We start from the raw sequence: 18,218 nt of genomic DNA, 5'->3' as shown, positions 1-18,218 counted from the left end.
CAGGAGGTGCTCAGTTTGTGGGCTTGTGAATTACTGCTCCAGGGCGTGTCAGGCTCTTCACTGGAAGTATGAGCATAAGAATGAGTGTAGGCCCATGGACCGGTGGCTTGAGGATCCAGCCCACGTTGATGCTCAGCCAGGCGGCGATGCGGGCGGCGATGTAAATTAGGAGAAAGAGAGGTCTGTTCTTGTAATTTTCCCTTTTTTTTTAAGATGTATTTTTGATTAATTTAATTAGGTTTTTCTTCTTTTATTTTTTTTCGGGTTCGGTTCTCCTGGGTCATGTACAGTTTCCGTCGTGTTACTTTTTGGTTGAAATTTATATCAATGAGTTTTTTTGAGATGGAATTTGGGGGAAAAAATGTAAATTTGAGGATTTGGTGGGCGGAGACGATGAGATACGTAGCTGCGGTGGTCAGGATCTTTTTGCTCGTCTTTGTGATGGAAGGTGGGGAGAGTGTATGTTATTTTATTGTAGAAAGAGGAGACAGTGGGCATCTGAGCACACTTTTGTATTTATTAGATGCTGCGGGAAAATTATCACGAGCCCCTAGTACCGTGCTCTATTTGTGAAAATGCCCTCATACTAGCCTTATTTTTCCCAAGGACTAGAGTTTAGGGAATTACAGCTTTCGGGACTGTTTGGTGAAAACTATAGTTAACAAAAATTTGCCTGCTTTTAAATTGGAGTTTTTTGGTTTAATTTTCTTTTTTAAAAAAATGCACTGTACGTTATAATTGGAGGCGGTTGTTTAAACCTATTTTGATGCGTAAACAAGCTACAACTATGACTTGCATCAAATTTGTGCATTTTTCGTCCGTTACTATCGGGGTTCTTTTCGAAACTATAGTTACAGCTGCATTAATTAATCGCAGTGAAATAAAAATGGAACCAAACAATTAAGTAAAAAAAAGGGAGGAAAAGAGGAACCAAACAACACGTTAACAGGGGGTTTGAATAATTATTATTACTTTAGACTGAGAAGAGGAAGCGTGCGAGAGTCTCGTGTGAGCAGGGTTAGCTTTCTTTTAACCTTTCGTTTCTTTTGATGGAGGCTCTCCTTTTATCGGACGCGTGTGGACCTAGGTGAAAAATTTACCTTTGCGTTGGGGCTAAGCTTACTTGACCAGCTCCACGTGCGATTATCATACAAATTATGCAACTTTGTTGTTTAGTTAATAGTCCGGGTTCTATTTGTAAAAGGAGATAGCAGAAGAATCCAATGGTCGTGCTTGTGTGGAACAGCTCATAGTGGATCAGATCCCATTCCTATTATCACAAATTAGTAGTGTACAAGGAATCCAACAAAAATACGTCCTCTCTTCTATTCTTTTATACAAATGGGAGAAACAAAGAGTCACTGTTCATGCTACGGTAAATACTACAGTAGATTTACTGTAGCAGTGCACTGTAGCAGCTGAGAAATTTAAGAGGCGCTGCATCAGATCGGGTACTGTAGCAGCTCGGGAATGGCACGCGAGTTACTGTAGCACACCGGAAAATTCAAACCGGGAGAGTTTAAAAACGGCGGGAACACTGTAGCAAAAAAAAAAAAAAAAAAACGCCGTGCTGCGCACGGGCTGCACACTAGTTATCTTTAGATTGTAAATTAATTAATCCATTATCATATCATCATATAAAATTAACTGCAGATAAATGCTTCTGTTCAATTAAGTTTTGACAGAAATTAAGTAAGCAGTTTCCAATTAAATAACTAAGAATACTCAACATTAATTAAATTTTTTTTCCTTTCTCTTTTTTTTTATTTTTTATTTTTTTGCCAACTGAAGTTTTCATTGACCATCAGTGAAATTCTGGTGAAATCTTAATTTGAAGACTCCCCCTCATCTAATAACAAAACAAGAGCAACACTTTCAATTACAAACTATGCCGCAGACTAACATAAGAACATCTCCAACAGCTTCCCTATCCTCTTAAAGTACTCAATTTTGGGAAATAAAGAGCTATATTTCATTCTGCAAAAATTCTTCCTTCTCCAAATTCTTGAAAGTAACATTATCATAAATATCTCACATTCTTCAAAGAAGAAGAAAAATATATCTAATACTTTATTGAGTTTTATATTGTTATAATAAAATATCAAACATTTATTTTCTTAATTACTATTGAGTATGTAAGATGTTTTATAGTTGTAATAAATGCCTAAATCCCTAAAATGGGGAAGTTGTTGGCTTTGAAGCAAAAAATTTTTAGAGAATTTAGCATTATGCTTCCCCATTTTAGAGAAATTATGATAAAGCTGTTGGAGATGCTCTAACAAAACTGGATCCTACAATCGAAGAACCCACTCTTTTCACATGGAGAGGTAGCCGTATATGAAGAACTCTTGCAATGATCTCAGTTTTAATCCTCATTACAATAAAATATTTGGACTACAAGCAGCATGCTGAAATTTTCTTGCATTCCTCTCTCTCTCTCTCTCTCTCTCTCTCTCTTCTCTCTCTCTCTCTCTCTCTCTCTCTAAACGTAGTAGATAGCAGCAGCAGCAGTAAAAGATGCAATAAACACTCTATGCTCACAATTCTTCCTCTCAGATGGCAAAACCAATTCAACTCATCAGTCCACTGCAAGGGATCGATCCCTGTCAACCTCAAACCACACCAATAATTTCTTCCAAACAAGACAGTGAAAATTAATAAAGATGAATAATACTCTCATGGGCCTGCCAACATAACACACAAGATCTATGTTGGACAATACCCAAATTAATGCACCCATCCATCCTGGGTAAGGATCCTACCATTAGAAACCAACCATAGTACGAAGCACAAAGATCAATATTTTAATTCCAATGATATATTAATTTCACATTACCACCCTCAGTTACTCAATTTTTGGAACACCATCCCTATCTGCCATTTCATAAACTTTGTTGAACTTTGGGGTAGCCAAGTTAATTTTTTTTGAACTTTGAAGTTTTTTTTTTGGAATTTCTTTTTGTGGTAGCAAAGTGAAAAATGAAGTAGACCTTGAGGTATTTTTGGGCACAGAAAATTTTATTTGATTAAAGTTAAAATGGAAATAATTTGGGGTATTTAACTTTAATACCCAACGATAAACGCAATTAAATATATGTAGGGGTAAAATAATCAAATTATAATTTTTTGTTTTTTGGATAGAAAATTGGATGTAAAAAGTTCATGGGTGGTTCCGTGTTAAACGAATTGTAGATAAGAGTGGTTTTTTTTTTAAATTGAGTAAATAAGGATAGTACGTAATGCGAAATAGGGCCTAAAGTAGGGGTCGTTCCCTTAAAAAACCCTTACTAATTTTGCGATAAATTTGATTCATTCCCTTTGATATCAATCTCTCTCTCTCTCTCTCTCTCTCTTTATTTTTTTTATTTTTTTGGCTTGAAATTGATAAGTATAAATAATTAAAACTAGTCCTCTCTCTACTGATTCTAAAACACCTAACCAAATTCAGAGTTGCAAATTTTACTCAAGAAATATCAATGCTGGAAGGGGTCTTCTGCAATTTGTCTTTTAAACTTTTTAAAATATATATTTTTACATTATCGTTTTGCATTTAATGGATGTATTTTTGAGATGCCACGATCCTGCCACCAAGGCCACCTAAGCAAGCAAATACGTTCAGCATCGCTCGCGTCACTTGGTGAGGTTACCGTCGGAGTTTGGCTCGATTGATGGAGATTTGGATTCTGAGGTCACCTACCTTCAAAGGACTCTGACTAGTTCTGGTGCCAGTAAGCACTGTTTTGAGGGTTAGTTGCTGTCTTCTTGTGTGGGGAGTTTCGGTGCAGTCGGTGAGCTTGAAACATGCCCACTTGTTTCTCCCTCTTTCAACAAAATTTGAGGTTTTTTTTAGTACGTTTATACATTTTTTATTATTTGGTAACTTTGCTCCTTCGACTACTTTATTAGCGCGTATGTTTTCTAATATTAACCGTTTAAATCACCTCTTTGTTGGAGATTATGGTTAAATTTGGAATAAAACAGTGAAAGTTGATGAACTGTAATTTTAAACTTTTTAAGTTAACTGTTGTGCGTCTGTGAAACGCTATGCTTAAAATAATATTTGGCCTACTCCGGTGTAAGGATCCCAATGCCAAACTGCTTCCAGGAACAGCAGTACAATACAATTGTGTGCACCAACCAAGTATTGTCAAGATCTATTCGATCTATAAGACCTTTCGGTCAAGGCAAAGATCCCCTCGATCTCTTAAACCTTTCGGTTTTGGCAAAAATCCTTCGGGCACAGTCTCTGCAGCAACAGCAGCACAACAGTATCTTCGGACACAGACTTTGCACCAGTAACAACACAACAACTCAATGTATTTTCGTGTGTATACAAGAGCTCTCCAAGAGCTACCCCAAAAGACACTATTTATAGGCCTCTAAGGCTAGCTCAAGAGTCACCTACAATCAATGTGACTGTTACAAATCATTATGATTGTAACAACAATTGATTTAAATGTTGTTGTAACTGCTGCATGCAGTAACGGCTGAACGCGAAGGTCGCATTGCACATTGCAGCAAATCAGACGAACCTCGTCGATCGAGCGAACCTCGTCTAACAAACGAGTTTCGCAAATCAGATAAGCCTTGTCACTAAGACGAACTTCGTCGTACGGGCGAACCTCATCGGACGGGTCAATTAAACGAGTCTCGCAAATCAGACGAACATCATTAGTAAGACGAACCTCGTCGGCGAACCTCGTCAAACAAATAAGTTTCGCAAATCAGATGAACCTCGTCGAACGGGCGAACCTCGTCAAATGGGCAAACCTCGTCAAACAGGTCAATCAAACGAGTCTCGTAAATCAGACGAATCTCGTCAGTAAAACGAACCTCGTCGAACAGGCTAACATTGTCAACCAAACAAGTCTCGTCAAATTGACGAACCTCGTCAAATAAAGGAGCGTCGTCAAATCTCGAGAACGCTAGGGTTGCACCATCATGCGAATACAAAGCTCGTCTGCATGCTGCGAAGCAGCCTGCGAGGCAACTTTCGTAGTGGTCATAGTGGCAGCCAACGTGGTTCCACCTAAACCCGATGCCTCCGTTCGAAGTGCGCCTTACAAAGCGTCACTTAGCGCCTCAGCTCGATTAACCCCGATTCCTAGCCCATTGGTCTACAATCCACGAGCCCACGGGTCACGACCCACTAGAACTTATGAGGAATTAATTAAAACAAAACAATTCTTGGCTTGCCAACGATAAGCCTCAAACAGAGGACCTTTTGAAATACCAAAACTTTTACTTTCCACTAGGCTACTAAGAATTTATTAAAAATACTAGTAGTTAATATATATATATATATATATATAGTTTGAAAGCTCATTTTGGAAAGCGGTTTCGACCAAAATATCCAACAACCCCCCACAAGTTTTTAAACTAGTGTCGTGTAATGGTGTCGTTGTTTCAATCATTGTGCATAAGGTAGATGTCGCAAGGACTTGAATCCCCCTTATACCAATTGAATAAAAGATAGATGCATGGTGTCGTAGAGACTTGAACCAGCACATGTCTAAAAATCCAGCGATCACACAAGATCAAACTCATATGTGGTAGTTTTCATTTTGAACCACACTTGTCTTTACCTTTGCCTTCGCCTTGCACATTTATGGCCCTGTGCATGTCCTGGTTTATGCTAGGGCTCTAGGTATCTTTCCACTAGACATCATAGGAGACGACCAAATCTTCACCCACGCATAGGTGAGTTCTTTAGGCATGTTTCCTACCAAACATCTCGCATCCGCGATGCTTTGAACTCATTAAGGCTTAAGAGCCATCCTCTCTCATGATAAGATTCTATGTGAATCCTTTTGGCGTGTTTCCTATCTAACACTCCGCATCTGAAATGCTTTGGACTCATTAAGACTTAACAACTAACCCCCTTTACATGATAGGATCATCGGTGAGTCCTTTAGGTATGTTACCTATCTAACAGCTCGCATCCGAAATGTTTTTGAACTCATTAAGGCTTAACAAACCATCCTCTTTACCATGATAGGATTTCAGTTACAAATCTTACTCGACTTTTGAACCAATCATCTTATCATTAGTAGTGTAAGCTTTGAACTAGTGACTTGATGTAAATGATAAGTATTTGTAAGACTCGCCAAACTTTTATAAATCTTACTCGACTTTTGAACCAATCATCTTATCATTAGTAGCGTAAGCTTTGAACTAATAATTTGATGTAAATGGTAAGTATTTGTAAGTCTCACAAAACTTTGAGACCCATTTCAGCAGACGTCCTTTCGACTATGTCCTTTTTTCAGAACTTTAGTCAAAGGATCAGCCACATTCTCTGAAGACCGGACGTCTATCATAGAGATGACTCCTTGATAAACGAGTTCTCTCAAATAGTTATACTTTAGACGAATAATCTGTTTCTTTCCATTGAACATCGAGTTTGCTACCACAGCACTCGCCGTCTGATTATTACAATAGATAGTAATTACGCATTGTAAATCTATCAATGGAAGGTCTCTTAGAAAATAACTGAGCCACTCAGCTTCATCTCTTACAGCATAGAGTGCGAAGAACTCAGATTTATCCATGATTGTGCAATCATAATCTGCTTCTTAGACTTCCACGAGGCGACAACTCCACCCATGGTAAAAACAAAACCTCCAGTAGATCTGCACTCATCTGGTTCTGAGCACTAGTTCGCATCTGAATAACCTTCGATTATAGCCGGATATCCAGTGTAGAATAAGCTCAGACCTATAGTTCCTTTCAAGTATCTCATCAATCTCTGGACAACATCCCAATGAAGCTTTCCAGGATTACTTGTGGACCTATTAAGTATTCCTACAGTGAATGTTATGTCTGGTCTCGTGCAGATCATCGTGTACATAACTCCCAATGATCTTTGAGTACCTTAGCTGCTCTACTGGTTTTCTAGTGTTCGGTCGAAACTTCTTGTTATAATCATACTGCACTGATAGTTCTGGCAGGTCGTAGTAGTCATACTTTCTTAGCATGTTCTCGACATAATGAGATTGAGACAATCCAATACCCTCTTCAGAGTATATGATTTTGATTTCGAGAATCATGTCCGCGGTTCTAAGGTCCTTTATGCTGAACTGTGCTGAGAGAAATTTCTTGGTAGATATTACTATTTCCAAATCACTCCTAATGATGAGCATATCATCCACATAGAGGCAGATAACCATCACTTTTCCTTCAGCGACCTTGATGTATAGATATTTGTCAGACTCACTAACTTGATACCTATTATTACGAACAACCCCATCGAACTTCTTATGCCAGAGTTTTGATGCATGCTTAAGTTCATATAGAGACTTAATAGGTTTACTAACTTTACCAACTGGAGCATCAAGTCCTTCTGGTTTTTCCATTTAGATCTCTTCTGTAAGATCTCCATTGAGAAATGCAGTCTTTACATCCATCTGATGTATAACAAACCTTTTAATTACCTCCCATGAAATAAGCACTCTGATAGTAGTGATTCTGTAAACTGGTGTATAGATATCAAAAAAATCTATTTCTTCTTTCTGAGAGAATCATTTTGCCACCAGTTTTGCTTTGTATTTCTCAATAGTACTATCAGGACGAAGCTTCTTCTTGAAGATCCACTTGCAACTGATAGGCCTTGCACCTTTATATACATCCACCAGCTCCCAAGTATGATTTTGGATCAATAAATCCATCTCATCATCTATAACTTCTTTCTATAGAAGAACGTCTGTTGACTGCATTACTTCTTGGAAAGTCTGTGCATCTTTTTCTACATTATAGGTGATAAAATCATCTCTAAAATCTTTTTGTCTCCTGACATGCTTGAAAGGTGGTTCGGTAACTCCTTCATCATTGATACTTTTAGTTTCTCGCGAAATTAGCTCCTCTGGTGTATCTGGCGTACTAGCATTCTCTGCTATATCTTTGAGCAATAAATCTTTATCTTTAATAAACTTATCCTCAAAGAATTCTGTATCCCGAACTTTAATGATGGAGTTGGTTCCAAGGTCAAGGAACCTACAAGCATCGCTATCTTCAGCAAAGCCAAGAAACACATATTTGTTTGCCTTTGGTCCGATCTTAGGCCTTCTGATATCTGGAACTAGAACATATACGAGACACCCCCACACTTTGAGACTATCCAAAGGATCTAGATATCCCAACCATAACTGATGAGGAGTACTATCAATTTAAAAATAGGGTACTCTGTTCAGAATCCAGTTTGTCATTAGCAAAGCCTCTCCCTAATAGCAGGTAGGTAAACTAGATGTGATTATCATGGAATTCACTATCTCGGTTAATGTGCGATTCTTTCTTTCTGCAATCCTATTAGATTACGGAGCATACAGAGCCGTAGTTTCAGCAATAATTCCATGCTTCTTGAAGTATGCTTCTGACTTCTTAGATCGGTAATCTCCTCCTCTATCGCTCCTGAGTCCTTTTACTTGAAGTCCAAGTTGCTTCTCCACATGAGTCCAAAACTCGATAAACTTGCTGAAGGCTTCATCTTTAAATTTCAGCAGGTAGACGTGGCAGAAGCAAGAATGATCATCAATGAAGGTGATGAAGTACTTCATGCCACCTCGAGTGACGAAGCTCTTAAAATCATAAGTATCTGAGTGAATCAGATCCAATTGGTTGGTGCTCATAGTGACATATGGAAAGGGATTCCTTATCAGCTTCACTTACGCGCAGACTTCACACTTCTCAGGTTTGTTACCCCCATATTTTGGAAGTAATCCTAATTTTTCCATGCTAGATAGCTTTCTATAATTTACATGTCTAAGCCTGCGTCAGACAGCAGGCTTCCAGAGACTAAGTTTTTACCAATTGAGGGAACATGTTTCACATCCTTCAATGTGAGAGTCTTTCCTGAAGAGAGAGTTAGTATCACAGTCCCAGTTCTAAGAACAGGAACCACAGAACGATCAACCATTGATACGTTCTCTTTGGCAGCAACATAAGAAGAGAATAAATTTTCGTTGGAGCAGACATGACAGGTAGCACATGTATCTAACCATCAACCAGAGATATTGTTGGGAGTTGTCACTTGGAAGAGCATAGCCGCATAATTATCAATTTGATTAACATTGTGTGTTGTTCCCTTCTTTGGTGATTTGCAGTCCTTGGCAAAATGTCCTTGCTTCCCACAGTTAAAGCATTTTCCGCTCTTCTTGAAATCTTTCTTTTGAACATTTAGATTCTTCGGGTGGTTCTTATTTTTGTTAAATGACTTCTTCTTCTTCTTGGAAGAAGAACTAGTATCATTCTCAGAGTTAGCATCCACCATGTTAGCAAATGCCTTTTAGTAAGGAGCTCTTTCGTACGAGTCTGAATCTTGTCCTCGCTCCGAATAAACCTCTTCAAATTAGACAGAGTCCCATGTCTTTTCCTTCTTCGAATGTCCGTGGAGAATGACATTCAAGATGGAGGAAGCTTGTTGACAATTGCACTAGAAATGAAGGTTTGACAAAGATTGATCTTTTCATCCTTCAGCTTCATAACAAGTTTTTCAAGGTCTTTGACTTAAGGAAAAAACTCAGTGTCATCTTCAAATTTGAAGTCCAGAAACTTGTTAATAAGGTGGGACTTGGATAGTTTCTCTTTATCCTTGTATTGGTCCTCCAGAGCATCCCAAATTTCCTTTCCAGAGGGCTTGTTAGTGTAAGCATCTGCCAGATGATCGGTCAGACAGTTAAAGAGATAACTCCTGCAGAAATGATCATCTTTAGCCCAAGAGGCTTCAGACTCGAAATCTTCTTCAAAGTCGGGTTTCTCCTTAGAAACCACATAATAAATTTTCAGGAGTTCCATCCGAAAGATCACTTTTCGTCACCATGCATTAAAGTTGGATCCGTCAAAGTTCTCTAACTTGTGACAGTCCACTCCAAGAGTCCTTGCAGGATCCATGATAGATCAGAAATATTACTTTAAGATTGTTAAAGATTATGGTTAAATCTGGAATAAAACAGTGAAAGTTGAAGTACTGTAATTTTAAACTTTTTAAGTTAGCCGTTGTGCATTTATGAAATGCTGTGCTTAAAGCAATATTTGGCCTACTCCGGTGTAAGGATCCCAAGACCAAACTACTTCCAAGAACAGCAGTACAATATAATTATGTGCACCAATCAAGTATTGTCAAGATCCCCTTGATCTATAAGACCTTTCGGTCAAGGCAAAGATCACCTCGATCTCTTAAACCTTTCGGTTTTGGTAAAAATTCTTCGGGCACAAGCTCTGCAGCAGCAGCAGCAGCATAACAATTCCTTCAGGCAAACGCTTTGCACCAGCAACAACACAACAGGTCAATGTATTTTCGTATGTATACAAGAGATGCCCCAAGAGGCACTATTTATAGGTCTCTAAGGCTAGCTCTAGAGTCACCTACAATCAATGTGATTGTTACAAATTATTATGATTGTAACAACAATTGATTTAATGCTATTGTAACTGCTGCATGTAGTAATGCCTGAACGTGAAGGTCGCGTTGCATCTTGCAGCAAATCAGACGAACCTCGTCGATCGGGCGAACCTCGTCAAACAAACGAGTTTCGCAAATCAGACGAACCTCGTTAGTAAGACGAACTTTATTAAACATGTGAACCTCATCGAACGGGTCAATCAAATGAGTCTCGCAAATCAGACGAACCTCGTCAAAGAAACAAGTTTCGCAAATCAGATGAACCTCATCAGTAAGACGAACCTCATTGAACGGGTGAACCTCATCAAACGGGTCAATCAAACGAGTCTTGCAAATCAAACGAACCTCGTCAGTAAGATGAACCTCGTCGAACGGACGAACCTTGTCAACCAAATGAGTTTCATCAAATTGATGAACCTCATCAAATAGAGGAGCGTCGTCTGATCTCGAGAACGCTAGGGTCGCACCATCGTGCAAATACGAAGTTCGTCTGCATGCTGCGAAGCAGCCTTCATGGCGGCCATAGTGGCAGCCAACATGGTGCCAAATGGCGCCACCTAGCCCTGATGCCTCCTGATGCGGCATAATTATGTACCAAAATTGCAAGTGCACAATTTATTAAGTTATAGTATAAAAAATATCGATCCCACGAGGAAGGTGATTTTAAGAGATTATTAGAAATGGTTCTTATGTTTTGTGCATGACAATTAGGAATAAAGAATAAGTGTGATTGTGATGAGTGGTTGTTTTGATTTATGTGCAAGAGATAATAAATTGATAATAATCCTAGAATTCATAAGCATAACCTATCAAACCATTTAAGATAAGCATAGATTATCAAATTCTTCTTCTACCGATTAGTTCTCTAGTTGATTATCCTAACATGAACATTTTAAGTACAAGAGAATAATTCATACAATATAAAAGAAATTAGACTAGTTTCATACAATTCTAAGATTCCTACAAGAATTAAATTCACATCTTAAGAAATAAAAACAAGAAAAAGAAGACTAATTACAAAATTAAAAAGAAAAGAAAAATCTAAACTATGAACAAGAAATAAATCTAATTACAAAGAAAATAAAAATCTAAACTACAAAAATAAATTGCAGAAATTAAATGCAAGAAAAATAAATCTACTCTACAAATTAAAGTGCAAAAAAAAAAATAAAAAAGACAAGAAAGTAAATCTACACTACAAGCATGAATTTAAATCTAACTAATAAGCAATAATAAAGAAATTACTAAAAAGAAATAAAAGAGAAAAGAAATGCAAACCTTCAAATTGCTCTTCATCTCCATCCTCATCATTCCACAAAGAGGAGAAAGAACAAATTTAAAGAGGAAAAAATTATTTTTATTAATTACAACTAAAGTTACAATTTTTGGAAGGCCTTCTCAATTAAGAGTAGCCCTCCTCTCCAAAAGGAATTTACAAAATTTTCACACACCCTAACCCCTCACTCTCTACCCTTATTTATAGTAAACATCAGTGAATGAGAGCCATTGGATCGAAATCTTATCCAAAAACATCAATTTTCAGCCATTAATTCGTAACAAACTGCTCAGTGTATCGATACCAGCATCGATAGGGGTATCGATGCTGGCATCGATACAGGCATCGATGCGGGCATCGATGTCCGCATCGATGCAGGCATCGATGCCTGCCCCTCTTCTCTTGCTGTCCGCAAAATCCATTGTTGTTTGCTTTTGGGCTTTGGACTTTGGGCTTTGCTTGACTTTTGAGCTTTGATATTTTTCTTCTTTTGGGCTTTTGGATAATTTGAAAATTGATTTTCCAATGGGTTTCTTTGCTTCATTTCTTCATTTAATCCACGGGTTTTAGTTGAGAGATGGGAGTTTGAGATTTATTTTTCATTAACCTGCAATTAAACATAAAAAACAGTTATTAGTGGTATATTTATTCATATAAAATAGATAATAAGGGTATAAAATTATAATAAAATCTGATTATCAAATACCCCCACACCTAAACTTTTGCTAGTCCTCTAGCAAAGAAAATAAAAAGAAAATCCTAACTCACTTTCGCAGGAATCGCGGTTGTATTTAGCGCATACAACAAGCCTTTAAACCCCTAGGTTACCCTAGTGGACGAGTTGTAGTCTCGTGAGGGTTTGCAGTGAATATACCCACAAAATTCGGTCAACTTGCCAAGTTAAATAAGTCAGTAAATAACAGATTTTCCTTGATATATTTAAACATTCTAATTGAAGCTAGTTAATAATCAAGAAAACGTTTTTATATATAACTCCAATGTAAATCCCCTAGAAATTCTTTTTCATTATAGCAATACAAAACCAAGTCAAATCTTAGAAATTTAATTAAAAAGTTTTGAAAAGAACATGCCAACTCTTTGTTTTAAATAACTTTCAAGTCTCTTGATCAAAAATTGTTTTTCAAGACCATATATACAAAACAACAATATATATAAAAACAATGGTTAGTGTTATATATTTTTTTTTCACTCTCTAATTCTTGGTGATTGTTTCTATTTTAACGGGCTTTCTAAGTGACCATTTAACGAGTTTTGGGCCAATGAATCCCAACCCAATTGGGCTTAGGTCATTAAGTATAGAGATACTCCTTGGGCTTAATTGCTCAGTCAACTTAGGCTTTATAAGATAGAATCACCTTGAATTTAAGAGTTTTTATTTATTTATTTTTTTTGGGTGGTGCCCATTTTTCGCACTCTTCTTTTATAAGGTTAGTTTTTTTTTAATATATATATGTGTAAGTATATATAGTCTTTAAAAAAAATTGTGTAAATCAAGATAACTTGAAAAAAATATTTTCAACTCTAAGTTAAGCATGCAAAAATTTCATTATTTTTAATTAAAAATCTAAGGTAAGACTTAAGTAAAGTATACTAGTTAAAAAATCATTTCTTAAGAATTTTATTTGGAGTTAACATAAAAGGTGAACTTGAATATGTCACTAACTATGAATTAGAAAATTTAAAATCTACCAATTTGATCAATTATTACTTAACTCTATTAATTTGGCAAGTGACAATATTTTTATAATTTTTTTTAACAAAAAGAAGAGAGAGAAAAAAAAATACTAAAACAAAATACTAACTAGCAAAACAAAAGCTTAACTAGCTTACACCCCCATACCCAGACTTTGCAATGTCCTCAATGCACATAATATCCAAAATATCACAGTTTAATAAGTACATGCCAAAAAAAATCAAAGACTGGGTAAAGTAGAAAGAACATCCCTCACTGCTCATCTCCTGATATATCGTCATCCACATCATCAGCGGTAGCTGCTGAACTCGGTCCCGCCTCATCCTCTCCTGGGAAATCATCTGGCTGAAATGGTGTGATATAACTATGAAGCTCAGGTGGAGGTCCATCTGTATCTCCATGTTCTCTCTGCCATCCTCTCGCCAAATATGCCAGGGTATCGGTAGAGTAGCTGATCTGACCATGCATCTCGTGTATATGCCGCTGCATCCTGTGTATCTGTATCTGCATTCTGTCCATGCGACTCCGCATCGTATCCATCTCCTCTCGAGTGGGGTCATGTGTAGCTGGCTGGTGCTGAGGAGGCTCTCTACCTGAAGGACCGGACTGATCTCGCCCTGAAATGCTCCTCCTCACAGTCTGATCATTTAGTAACCCCTTCCCTGCTTCTAACCTATCCTCTGCGAATACTGGAACATGAAATCTATGGCAGAGTCTAGTGATGAAATAGGGGTAAATGAGCTGAGTACGTGATGCAGACTGTGTCCTGACCCAATCTAACACATTCTCCACTGATGAGCGCATCCATATAAATATAATCCTCGCTATATCAAATCGCTGACCAGTGGCTATCCAAAAGAGAAGGAGAATATCGTGTGGGGTAATGACGGAGTATGCAGTGGTGGGTTTCAAATCAAAGTTCAGGAAAAGATTAAGTAATCTATATTCTGGTTTGAGATTTCCTGAACCGAAACTAGATGTAAAGACCCTCCCACACAAGGTTGCAGACATGTTGTTGTATTCTGGTGTACCAGGCTGTAAAGTGGAGGCTAAATGGAAGTAATCTGGTACATCAGTGGGTGGCTCTGCAAGGTCAAGGGTAGCACGGATAGTGGAAAGATCGAAAATAACCCTAACACCCCTCACGATAGAAAAAGCTGAATATTCTCTATCTGGATCAATCTCCCATCCAGAATAGAACTCATGCACTAATGAAATGTTGGCTTTTTCTAAGGGTTTAGTCATCATGCTCCTAAGACCTACTGCAGATAACATGGTGACTGTGGAATGATATGTATGCAGTGCACTCATCTGAAATCCCCTCTCAAAATGAATGTTAAGACCCACAATTCTAGCTAAAATAGTAGGTCTATCTATGTCGGTATCAGATGGATCAGATGATGATGAACTTGCTCGAGATTTCTTTCTGGGAGGCATCTACAGAAAAAGAAAAGAAAAGAAAAAATTAAAAATAAAATTTTATTATTATTTAGCTACAAATTGTTCAACATGAGTTAATTTCAAGTTATCAGAATTTCTTTTGACAATAAATTCCCTCAAAATTATTCTTTGAGAACAAAAAAATGTTAATTTTTTTTTTTGATAACTTGATCGGTGAAACATACATGTTGAAATGACAATTATAAGCTAAACCGTGCACTTGTTGAATAAAATATCCGGTACAAATTTCCGAATGTGAGAAGTATCCAATTAAACTTTTATCTGACCAATTACTCACATTTCATTGAACTTTGAATATTTGAATTTTCGAAATTTGCACAAAACACCCCAAATTCAAGTTTCATATATTGCATAAAGCACCCCCAAATTCAAATTTGTAAATCAATCGTTCTGCACCCAAGTTGGAGGTCTGAAAGTTTTTGGTTTGGCACAAAACATCCCACAGCCCAATTTCGAATTTTTTCATGAAACCCCCAAGAAGTTTGGATTTGCATAAAACACCCCCCTTTTTTTCGATTTTACACAATTTTTTTTTCCAGATATTTGTACAAGATCTCTTCAATTGATTTCCAAGTTCAAATTTTTGTGTTTTTGCACAAAACCCTAAGAATTTTCGGATTTTGCATAAAACACCCCTTTTTTTTTTGAAATTTTTGATTTTGCACAAAACACCCCTAAAAAAATTTTCTTTCTTTTTTTTTTAAGATTTTTGAACAAGATATCCTAAGTTCAAACCCCCAAGAAATTTTCAGATTTGCAAACACCCCCCTAATTTTTTGGATTTTATTTAACCCCTCCAATTTTAGGATTTTTAACAAAAATCCCCAATGTAGATCTCAAATTTGTTAAATTTATCATAAAACTCACAAAATATGATAATCATTCATAACTACCCAAGATCCAATGACCAATTTATTCAAGAATTCATAAAAAAATACAAGATCAAGTTAGAAAAATAATACCTTGATAGATGAGTGGAGGTGGAAGAAGAAAAGATCTGAGAACTTGAAGAAGAAGCCCTCCAATTCCAAAATGCCCTTGGGAATTTTTTTTTTTCGGGTTTGTTTTTGGGGAAATTTTCGGGTTTGGTTTTTTTTTTTTTGGGGAGAGATGGAAAGAGAAAACAATGGGGAAGAAGAAAGGGGGGTGCGGTTTTTGAGGCAGCAGGTTGGCGGTATCGATGCCAGCATCGATGCGGGCATCGATGCCTAAAACAATAGCTTTTGGACAAGCCGGCCCAACATGGGTTTTTTCTTTTTTCGTTTCTGGGCCTCAGATCTTGGGCCAACACTTATTTCTTTTATTTATTTATTTTTTTTTTCTTTTTGGGCCTATGTTACTTATTAAAATTTTTTTGTTGTTTTTGTTTTTGTTTTTTTTAAGTGAAAAACAAAAAGGTGAGAAAATATGTATATATATATATATATATATATTCTTTTCTTTTTTTTTGTATATATCTATATATGTATTATTATTATTTTAGAAACTATCCGAAATATTTCTTCTTTTTTTTTATATGTGAAAAACAAAATAAGGAAATATGCATATATATATATATATATATATATATATATATTGAAAAGGAAAAAAATTTGACAAAAATGCAAAAAAAAAAGTAAAACAAAGAGAAAAAATAACTAAATCCCACCCCCACACCTAAATTTTGCATTGTCCTCAATGCAAACTCTATGATGCATAAAGCCCAAATTTGTATACACCAAAATAATTTTTTTTTTAAAGGAAAGAAAGAAAATTAGTTTTTTTTAAGGAAAATTAGTTTTTTTTTAATTTTTTTTTTAAAGAAAATTAGTTTTTTTTTAAGGAAAGAAAGAAAGAAAATTAGTTTTTTTTTAAGGAAAATTAGTTTTTTTTTTAAGGAAAGAAAGAAATTTAGTTTTTTTTTTATAAAGGAAAGAAGAAAGAAAATTAGTTTTTTTTTAATATGAGAAGATAAAGAAAAAGAAAAATCCTAACTAAAACAAATCAAGGCAATCACTTTTCAATCAACTCTAACTCTAGGGTTTAGCCTAACTCCACTAGACCAGCTCCTAACCAAAAATTCCTACAGTGAAAAGATCAAAGTTTTACCCAGGTAGTTAGCCAGGTAAGGATAGTACTAGAGGGTGATCAAAGATCAATTAAGTACCTCTTTCCTTGCGGAGCGCTTTACGCAACCCCTAAACCTTGCCTTAGACACCAACTATTCTGAGAAAACTTAAACCGTTCACTTAAGGATTTCTTGTTCCTTATTGAGCTCGAATCCTTAGGGGCCAACGTCTAATGAGTTTTAGAAGGCTTGGATTTGTGAAGTGAGGAATTAGTGATTTGTGGGCTAAGGAAAGGGTGATGAAATCCCTTACCTTATCTTGATTGGGGTTTTGCCCTTAAGAATGTTTTAAGTGTGTGCCAAATCAAGTGCTACAATCACTTTGGTGAATTCCTACACTATATGAAATGCAACCCTAGAAATTAAAAGCGACTAAAAAGGATGATAAAAAGAAAATCTTTTTTTTAATTATGGTCAATAATAATCAAATGTGAGAAGATGAATTTTATTATGGTCAACAAAAATAAAATCTTTTTTTTTAAATCCTAATTGTCTCTAATTGTGAAGCTAGCTAAAGAGGGTGGAATTGAAAACTAGAAAGAAGACTTACCCGAAAGCAATGCTCCAAATTCTTGATCTTCAATCCAAGATTTTCAAGCTCCAAGCGGTTCCTTCACAAGAAAAATACACAAGTTAAAGAATCAAGTTAATAAAATCCTATTTTAGCACCTTCCCCGGCAACGGCGCCAAAAACTTGATGCGGCATAATTATGTACCAAAATTGCAAGTGCACAATTTATCAAGTTATAGTATAAAAAGATATCGATCCCACGAAGAAGGTGATTTTAAGAGATTATTAAACTTGGTTCTTATATTTTGTGCGTGACAATTAGGAATAAAGAATAAGTGTGATTGTATGAGTGGTTGTTTTGATTTATATGCAAGAGGTAATAAATTGAATTTTAGAGGAGAGAAGGAAGAATTAAAGAATAAATGAAATCACAAGGCAAGAAATATGAATTAATAAAATCAAGAAATAAAACCAAAAATGAAAAGAAAATTTAAGAAAGTTAAGATGAAGGATTCAAAAGAGGTAAGAAATCTAGAATATAATCCACTAACCAATTTCAATTACAAAATATAAACTATTCTCTTTTTATCATATTTCAACTTAGATTTATTAAGCATAGATTATCAAACCATTTAAGGAAAGTGTAACCTATCAAATTATCATCTAAGTTAAAATTACTATTCATGATAAGAACAACAACATGATAATAATCCTAGAATTCATAAGCATAACCTATCAAACCATTTAAGATAA

At 36.1% G+C, this 18,218-nt stretch overlaps 2 protein-coding genes across 2 annotated transcripts in view; one reads left to right on the top strand and one right to left on the bottom strand.

Moving 5' to 3' along the window:
* LOC109830972 (F-box protein At1g67340-like) overlaps positions 1-344 on the top strand; it is a 1,393-nt gene extending 1,049 nt beyond the window's left edge. Inside the window, exon 4 of the mRNA XM_020398321.1 lies at positions 4-344. Coding sequence (XP_020253910.1) covers positions 4-169 — 166 coding nt within the window. The 3' untranslated portion in view covers positions 170-344. The remainder of the gene's footprint in view (positions 1-3) is intronic.
* LOC109830971 lies at positions 9,502-17,537 on the bottom strand. The gene is made up of 4 exons (XM_020398320.1): positions 17,505-17,537; positions 13,672-14,823; positions 10,661-10,969; positions 9,502-9,753 (listed from the first exon to the last, which is right to left on the bottom strand). Exons 2-4 carry the CDS (start codon positions 14,821-14,823, stop codon positions 9,502-9,504), a joined length of 1,713 nt encoding a protein of 570 aa, XP_020253909.1. The 5' UTR covers positions 17,505-17,537.

The sequence above is a fragment of the Asparagus officinalis genome, chromosome 2 (genome assembly GCF_001876935.1).
Source record: "Asparagus officinalis chromosome 2, Aspof.V1, whole genome shotgun sequence".
Classification (NCBI taxonomy): Eukaryota; Viridiplantae; Streptophyta; class Magnoliopsida; order Asparagales; family Asparagaceae; genus Asparagus; species Asparagus officinalis.
This window is presented reverse-complemented; position numbering and strand designations above follow the sequence as displayed.

What these genes read in the sequence shown, in the direction of transcription:
- LOC109830971 (XM_020398320.1), bottom strand. Translation starts at nt 14,823, where the DNA reads ATGCCTCCCAGAAAGAAATCTCGAGCAAGTTCATCATCATCTGATCCA. An exon ending in CAGCAGCTACCGCTGATGAT is followed by an intron (nt 10,970 to 13,671) that starts GTGGATGACGAT and finishes ATGCCGCATCAG; the next exon opens with GAGGCATCAGGGCTAGGTGG. An exon ending in AGGTTCGTCTTACTGATGAG is followed by an intron (nt 9,754 to 10,660) that starts GTTCATCTGATT and finishes GTGGTTTCTAAG; the next exon opens with GAGAAACCCGACTTTGAAGA.